The sequence below is a fragment of the Corvus brachyrhynchos genome, unplaced genomic scaffold, assembly GCF_000691975.1.
Source record: "Corvus brachyrhynchos isolate BGI_N302 unplaced genomic scaffold, ASM69197v1 scaffold191, whole genome shotgun sequence".
NCBI classification, from domain to species: domain Eukaryota; kingdom Metazoa; phylum Chordata; class Aves; order Passeriformes; family Corvidae; genus Corvus; species Corvus brachyrhynchos.
In genome coordinates this window covers 2,283,026-2,291,594 of record NW_008236487.1, presented here as the reverse complement: position 1 = coordinate 2,291,594, position 8,569 = coordinate 2,283,026, and the positions used below count along the sequence as shown (strand labels likewise).

Here is an 8,569-nt window from a genome sequence, read left to right as displayed (position 1 = left end):
GTGAGGGCGCCCACCGAGGCGGGGTCCCGCCACTTCGACTGTGCCTACGTGTACCAGAATGAGAAGGAGGTTGGGGATGGGATCCAGCAGAAGATCAAGGAAGGTGTTGTGAAACGAGAGGACCTCTTCGTAGTCAGTAAGGTATGGATCAGGTGGTTATGGATTATGGACGTACTGGTTTTATCTGTGATGTTTTTACAGTAGGAACATCTAACGTTTAGCCCAGGTAAATGCTGTAGCACTGGAGAAGCTTGTAATGTAAATGAGACAATTCCCGATACTATTTTCTTGTTTCCTGTGCTGCCACAATACCATGGGCCAGGCCCAGCCCAAACCTGGCTGCGTGTGAAGAGCACTAGGATAGCCTCATTCCACATGTCATTCCAAAGAACAGGGAGCATTCCTGTGCTGTGCACGAGAGCGCCCGAGAGCTTTAACCCAGGAATTCAGTGTGCCTTGTTTATTGTCTCCAGCTGTGGTGCACATTTCATGAGAAGCCTCTGGTGAAGGGAGCCTGCCAGAAGACTCTTGCAGACTTGAAGCTGGATTACCTGGATCTCTACCTTGTCCACTGGCCTTTTGGCTTCAAGGTATAGTAGCAGCAATGCCCATAACTTTGTTTCTTGTGATTGTCTTAACAGCCCAACGATTGTTCTGGCTGACAATTACAGCCTTTCCTTTGCTGCCTGTTATCTGTGCCACCACTGCTCTCCTGCTCAGCTTGACCCTGGCCATGTGACTCAGGCTCTTGGTCTCTGTCCCAGAGGCAGTTGTTTGCATACCCCTTTGATCCTGGGAAGGATGCCCTGAAAACTAGAGGGAATGATGGCCTGAAAACTAGAGGCAGGTCTGCCAGCTCCAAGCATAAGACAGGCTGCTTTCCCTTTCTCTTGCAAATCCAGTGTGCTGTTCATCTCAAAATCACCCCTTGTGGGAAGGAGAGTTGCACTTTGCTGCTTCTCTGCAATTTTCCTTTGGGTGTTACAGAATCAGAGAGCAAAAGAGAGCATTTCTGTTTTCCATTTCTCTCTTTAATCACCAAGTCCTTAATGCAGTACAGATTGAGCTGACATGGCTTGTAGGAGCATTAGTGTTGTTCCACTGAGACAGGAATTTAAAAGGTGAAACTTCTGTGAGAGATCACTCAAGATCAGTGAAGGAGTTGATATCTCTGTTTGAATATTTCTAGTCACAGCCTTTCTGTCCTCCTGCAGTCTGATCCCTCCCCATTCTACCTGCTGCCTTTGAGATGCTCATCTTTTTTTCATGCTTTATTTTAACTTTGTACTAACAAAGCCATGAAAATGAAACTGTCTCGTGGTGAGAGCAGCAAACAGCTGCTAAGCACAGTTCAGTCTTGGCATCTTTTCATAACTTGTACACAAAGGCTCTTCTAATTTTCCCAGTGTTGGTGGCTTTACACTCAGTGTTGTCATGGAAGAACTGTCAGTGCACACAATGCCTCTTTTCAGCAGATCTGGGGTTGTGTAGACCAAAGCTTTTCTCTGGAAAAAGAACAAAACAGTTCTCCCTAAGTGGGAACTAAAGAACAGCACCTGAAGGGAGCATGTGTGGGGCTGGAAGCTGTAGCTCTGACTGGTTTGTTTCCCTGTAGGTGTTTGGCTGAGCCATCACTTCCAGGGGTCCAGCAGAAAAACCTGTTCTCCAGGGGAATGGTCAGTGGCAAAAATGCCTTCAGTTCCTTCCACTTCTCAGGAAGGAATGACTAAATGTAGACAAGAATTTGTACCCTTGCACTAGAAGTTTAAGGTACTGTGGCTGTGAGCTCTCATGGTATTAAGTGAATTTCTCAAGAGATTTTCAAGCATTTTTTTTGTCACTGACAGGCAGGAGAGGAGCTGTTCCCCGTAGATGACAAAGGGATGGCTATCCCCAGCAGCACTGATATTCTAGAGACGTGGGAGGTAAGTTCATCCCGAGTGGAAGAGTCACGTCTTCTGTCCTCAGCAGTGGTGTTGGCTTTAGCAGTTGCAGAATGGTTCATCTGTGTATGTAGAATTAGTTGAAAAGAATTCACAAAAGCACGTGGTAGCTTTTAGGAATGTGCTTCCCGTGAAGAAAACCAGAGCATGTCAGGAGGAATGTGTTCAGTCATGTCTTACCCACTGCATGCTGACTCAGCTCCACTTCCTGTCAGGCCATGGAGGAGCTGGTGGATGCTGGCCTGGTCAAAGCCATTGGAATCTCCAACTTCAACCGCGAGCAGACTGAAAGAATCTTGAACAAGCCAGGGCTGAAACACAAGCCTGCAAATAACCAGGTAAGCTGCAAAGTGGCTGCAGGGGAATACTTTTCAGGGATTATAAAGTTCTGATTACAGTTGAATGAGGAAGTGGAATAAGGGGGAACAAAGTAGACACACCATGTACTTCATATCCCTTTCTCTGGATATTTCTTCATACAGACAGAACCAGAATATTTCCTTTTTGTCTCATCTTGTTGAACCACTAACTCTGGAGTACTTTGCTAGGAACCATTCTCTCTGGAGGCATGAAGAGTCCAGATATGAGCAATCATTCTGACATAATGATTGACTCTTATAAAGCCTCTCAGAACAAAATCCGAAAAGCACACAAAGACTCAGTATAAAAGTTGGTGCCCTATAGAATTATAGTCTTGTGTTGTCACACAGGCCACCTGCAGGGTCAGGTGAAGGCAACCTGTAATTAGGAAATTAGGATTCAGAAAAACCTCTGGAGAAAGGGAAAACTACAGTAGTTCAACAGCTCTCAGTCTCTGCTTCTGTGTTGGCAGGTTGAGTGTCATCCATACCTTTCCCAGGAGAAGCTGATTGACTACTGCCACTCCAAAGGGATCACTGTGACAGCATACTGTCCCCTTGGACGTCCTGACGGGTAATTTCCAAGTGGGTTTGTGTGATTTAAGTCTGAAACATTCAGACTAATTGAGTAATGGTGCAGCTGTATATATGTATTCTTTTAAATTAATGGGGCTAGATAGAATCTTCCTGAAGTGATTCTTTGTTGTTTCATCCTTTTCTCCCCCCTTTGTTTAGTTCTAAGCCAGAGGCACCTTCCCTTCTGGATGACCCCAAGATCAAGGAGATTGCAGCCAAGCACAACAAGACCCCAGCACAGGTGGGTAGGTGCCACACAGTGGGTACCCCTTCCTGTAACACAGCAATTCAGGAAACTGTCTGAAGAGAGGGAGCAGCTTCTATGGTGTTACCTGTGAGCAGTGCTGCTTTTTTGTGGTGTTAACAAGCAGTGCAGGTTCTCCATTCTGTGGCCTGCAAGATACGCAACTAGAAACTCTGGCCATCAGTCAAGAAAATGTTCTTGACTCATCTTCAGTTGTCACTTCCCTTGTCAAGTCCTCTTGCAGAAGATGAAAGCCTTGTATAGACTGCAAAACTTCTGGGTGCAAAGAAAAGGAATTGACTGGCCCAAAACCAGATGGGAAAGGAGACCTTCCATGTGGGGCTCCTCCACTCCCCTCTTTGCTCTCCAGGCAGGGCAACCAGGGCTGCAGGGACAGGAATGATTTGAAATGCAGCTCTGCAGAAGCACAGCTTAAGGAAAACAGCTGTTGGAACAGGAGGAATGATTGAGTTGTCTGTTCTTGCAGGTTCTCCTTCGCTTCCAGATCCAGAGAAATGTGATTGTGATTCCCAAATCTGTCACCCCACAGCGCATTGTGGAGAACTTCCAGGTGAGGGATCACGAGTGAGCTGGGTGCTGCCCCTCAGGGATGGCTGGGCTTCTCCCTGCACAGCAAGCAGTGATCCTTCCTCACCCTTGCCATGTCCTCCTGCAGCGAGAGCACTGGGCTCTTTCTGTCTGGAAGCCAGGGCTACAGTGAAAACTACAGCTGAAGAATAGACAGAGCTCTTGGAAACAGTATGCTGATAACCTTATCAGGCACTTCACACGGTGTCTCCTGTTCTTCTGTTTCTTCCCTCTGCCAGTAGAGTCTGGAAAATCCAAAGATATTTCTTTCCTTTCCCTGTTTCTTGGAACCATCACTTGTAACCAGCATCCTTTCTGATACGAACTTGTTCTTTCATCTTGTGAATCTTGCTTCTGGTTTGATTTGTTCAAAGAAGTTAAATCCAGCTGGTTTTCTCTTTTTAGGTGTTTGACTTTGAACTGACTAAAGAGGAGATGGCAACCCTTCTCAGCTTAAACAGAAACTGGAGGATCTGTGAAATGATCACGTAAGTGGCAGTTTGTGGCCTTCAAACTCTTACATTTTCAACAATCTTTATTCTGATCTCATAGGAACTTGTGTAGCTGTTTAAATTGGGTGTATTTTGAAATCTGAAATAATTTGAGGGATGAAGCATCTGTTGTTATACTTAGATGACTATAAGTCATGCTGTGTGTTCATTGTTAATCCATTCTCCAGGAAACTTTGTATGCCTGGAATTCCAGAATGAGGGTTTTAATTGCTAACTTTGGCTGTGTCCATATGGGAGACATGAGCATTAGGCAGTTTTAAACTTGCAGTAATTTTTTTCTGTGGGGTATTATAAATTGTCAGCTCTTACATAGGTGGTTGTGGGGGGGAATGACCATCTGTTGTTCAGTACAAAGCACAGCTGCTTGCAGATAAGCACCTTGGAAGCCAAGACAGGAAGTCTTGGCTGCAAGGCCACAGAAACTGCTGTTGTCTCTGTAAGCAGTGTGAATTTTAACTCTTTATGTAGAAAGTAAATTGGTCCCACCACTGTTCAGTGCCTGAATAATAGAAAAAGGCTGGAACTTGTTGGTCCTGTAGGCTGTTTTTATACCACTAAGTCTGTTAAGTTCACTCTGCAGTTACTCAGTTCAGAGCCTCCCTTGAAGGCTCCTCTATACATCCACTGTTGTTCTATATACCAATTATTTTAGCCTTGAGTAATCTGTTCTCTTTGGTTTCCTCCAGGTGCAAAAATCACAAGGAGTACCCTTTCAATGCAGAATACTGAAGATGGTTGTTTTTCTGCCCTCTCTCAGGCCTCTAGGGTCTAATGAGCTTCTACCATTGCCTCAAATTGTACACTATGTAGCTTACACACTGTATCCCTCCTGCCAGCAAAGGCACAGGATATGTGTTCAGTGACTTTGGGTTTTTTCCTTTGGTGGAAGGAAACAGTACAGTTGTTCTGAAGAATAAAATATGGGCTATGATAATTCTCATTACATGAGTGTCTCTGCATGGCTGAAATAGCAAAGGAGAAAACAGAAGGAGGAGCTAGCAACTGGTTTTATCTTCTGTCTTGAATCAACACTGCTTAAGGCTTCAGGGTTAAGGATATGTGAGCGCAGGAGAAAGATCCATCCTGAATTATCCCATAATCACTGCCTGAAGGTAAAAGACAGAAGTAACTTTACTTCTAGAGCACAGCCAAAAGCTTCCTGGGAAAGAAGAATAAATGGGAGAAGTGTCCAGACCTACAGATGGATACCTCCAGACTGGGCTTCATTTCAGTCACATTTTTTACAGGCTGAAACTGGACAGAGATTGATGTTCAGTTTCATTCTTGACCAAAATTAAAATGTTTGGATTAGTGCTGGTTTAGAAGTTCTATTCTAATGTTAAAATTAACAAACCAAGAAGCTTGCATCAACAATGTAATTTGAAATAATCATCCCTGTTCAATATTAAATGATGTCACAAGAGCATCAAGATCTTGTCTTGATCAAAAGTTGAATAGTTTGGTATAATAAGCATTGACAGAGCAATGCTGAAAAGAACAGCTCAGCAGGGCAAGCCTTAGTATGGACTGTGGGTCAACAAGCAACAGGAGACCAACACCTGAAACTGCTGGAAAGCTCAATGTTGGCATCACTGGGGGCTGATTTCGTTGGTAGCTAGTGCTGGCATCTGGCTATTAAAAGCCCAGAGTAACAGAGACTGGGTGGGGGGAGAGGGGAGTCAGTGTTAAGCAGGTGTCTGATCCAGCACAGACACAGAGGGTGAATGGTAGAACTGGTACATGTGAATGCTGAGCTGCTGCCCAGAGCCTGACGCTGGAGCAAGTGTTATGTTCCCTTCAGGGTGTGCAGATTGGCTGGGACAGGTCTCTGGTCACTGTAACCATGTGAATGAATAAAGGTTTCCTCTGACAAAGCCTCTCCCTCCTGGTGAAGGATGCAGGTGAGCCTGGCTGGGCAGTGCTGGGATAGCTGGGAGGTGTTCTGACAGTGTGGCAGTTCAGGTGGCCATTTGTCCATGTGTGCCTTGGGCTGGTGGGCACAGGGCACCTGCAGAGAATCTACTGCATTCTGATCCATAACATCCACACCAGACCAAGCTGTGGGGTCTGACAAATGCATGTGAAGTTCAAGTTGTATCATGACCAACTAAGTGGTCAGGAGACTTCCTTGAGAACAAGATGATTAACAAAAAACAGCTTTTGTGAAGCTTAGTAGTATTAGGGCCTAATGCTGACTTAGTGCTTGTGCTGTACTAGTATTTAACTCAGTATGCAGTGGGTGAATACACTTAGACAAGCTTGAGCTACTTGCACTGTACATCACTGGTTTGTAGGTGTGAGTGCACGGATGAAAGGTGCTTGACACGTGACAGAAAGGCTGAGAGACTGAATGTCACAGGAGCATCAAGAACTTGCCTTGATTGGGAGTTAAAATAACTGGATATAATAAATCACGACTGACCAGTTGGTGCAGACAAGAATTGTGGGAGGAGTCTTGGTACATATGATAGGGACGTGCCCAGGAGAATAATAACTGGAAGTGCTGGAAAGCTCTGTGGTGAAAGTGGACTGATCTGGCTGCCAGGCTGTGCTGACATCGATCTAGCTTTACAAGCCCTCAATAAAACAGACTTGGGAAACATTACTACACCCATGCAGAGGTCCAAAATGATAAGACACGAGGTGTAAGAGCATGTGTTGGTGCTAAGCCATTGCCCAGAGCGTGATACAGGTCAGAGTTTAGTGCTGCATTTCCTCCAGGTGAGGCCACACTGACTCACTGGAGTATTTTATGAGGGGCACACACTATTATACTTTGTGAAACATTTCCAGGTATCATTCTCCTGTTGCTTTACCATCCATACCTTGTATGTACCCAGACTCCTTCAGTGCATGTGTCACATTCTCCCTGCCAGGCTTTTCCTCTGTTGATGCACTTGGTGAATCCAGTTTAGCACTATCACACTGTCTGGTGTTCCCTTACTCCATGACAAATGCAAAAAGAACCTGGCCTTTTTTGTGTGATTAAAAAGAAAGAAGCTTTTGTTCTCCAATGAGGTGTGAACAAAACTTGTGCTTTTGGCCTGAGCATTTTGGTTATGAGAGACAGGACAATGGACCTGGGATCCATTACATCAGATGCAAACCTTCTGCCCAAAATCCTTTCTAAAAGACACAGACATCTCTCAGTCAAGAAACCATTGGGAAAAATCAAGCCCCTGCTTTCACAGACCAGAGAGAAAGCAATGTAAAAATCTGATTGATTCTGCCAGTTCCTACACGGAGACCTTTTACAGCTGGAGTCAAAGCACTCCACTATGCTGAGCATACAGGAAATGCAAAGGAGAGCAGAGGCAAATCACAGGCATGACTCAACATTTTGTTTTGCAAAAAACACCCTGTGAAGTGCATATTCCATAAACTTTTAGCAGTCACCATCAGCCAGAAGGAGACTGCCTACTAACAGTGCAGGTGATCGCTTCGGTGTTTCCAAACAGGGTGGCCTCTCTGAAGGGCAACAGTCTTTGTCAGGAGAAGTCTCCACACGACTTCTGCTAATAATTATGACCAAGACAGAGGTCAGGCATGGAAAACTGATCTCTGAGCCCAGCTAACACCACACAGTCCACCTCTCTGGCAGTACTCACTCTGCACACCAGTTCTGCCCCTCTGATAACCTTAGCTCCAGTCCCTCACCCACCATCAGCACCACTTAGCAGGAATGGCCACCAAACACAAGGCCACGACTAGAACTTTCCTACAGCTCTGCAGATGGATGATATCTGTTTCCCTGAACTGAGGGAGGGACAGTAGGAAGGAAAAGGGGAAATGCAAAATCCCCCAGACTAGGATGGCAGGAGGCATCTCATGCAAACAGCTTGGTTTTAATACTGTCACCGGCACCCCTAATAGCACAATCTTTCCATTGATTTCACTGTCCTCTGAACCAAACCCTAAGAGTCTGAGCATGCTCAGAGCAGATTTACAGAGAAGGAATTCAGGGGGAAAAAAAGAAAGTAAAAGGCAAACACTGTGTTACATAACTATTTTGTGATGTTAACTGAAACATCACATCCCGCTGAGGATGGCTGATGGTGCTGACCATGAACAGGAGGATTACAAACTATTGTCTGCCCTCAGGTAAGCAGGGAAAAAAGAGCTACAAAGCAGCTGCTTTGGAAAGGCACACAGAGAAGAACGCACCATTATACTCCCAAGTGACGCTCACACCTGAATCCTGAATAAATTCTCCAAGCACGAGCATGCAGCGAAGTTCCTCAAGGTGGCCTCAACGTAACATCTATTATCCTTCTGCAACTTCCACTCTCCCAACACTAAAAACAACGTTCTTCTTTAAAATAACTGCTTTCTAATTTAATCCTACAA

General features: G+C 45.1%; 2 protein-coding genes across 2 annotated transcripts in view; both read left to right on the top strand.

Annotated features, from left to right (window-relative positions):
* Positions 1 to 5,648, top strand: part of LOC103624731 (aldose reductase) — a 7,353-nt gene extending 1,705 nt beyond the window's left edge. The window contains exons 2-10 of the mRNA XM_008644034.2: positions 6 to 141; positions 474 to 590; positions 1,848 to 1,925; positions 2,159 to 2,281; positions 2,776 to 2,876; positions 3,038 to 3,119; positions 3,610 to 3,693; positions 4,116 to 4,198; positions 4,909 to 5,648. Coding sequence (XP_008642256.1) covers positions 6 to 141; positions 474 to 590; positions 1,848 to 1,925; positions 2,159 to 2,281; positions 2,776 to 2,876; positions 3,038 to 3,119; positions 3,610 to 3,693; positions 4,116 to 4,198; positions 4,909 to 4,951 — 847 coding nt within the window. The 3' untranslated portion in view covers positions 4,952 to 5,648. The remainder of the gene's footprint in view (positions 1 to 5; positions 142 to 473; positions 591 to 1,847; positions 1,926 to 2,158; positions 2,282 to 2,775; positions 2,877 to 3,037; positions 3,120 to 3,609; positions 3,694 to 4,115; positions 4,199 to 4,908) is intronic.
* LOC103624704 (aldose reductase-related protein 1) overlaps positions 1 to 8,569 on the top strand; it is a 27,109-nt gene that overhangs the window by 10,819 nt on the left and 7,721 nt on the right. The gene's annotated exons all lie outside the window — the stretch shown is intronic.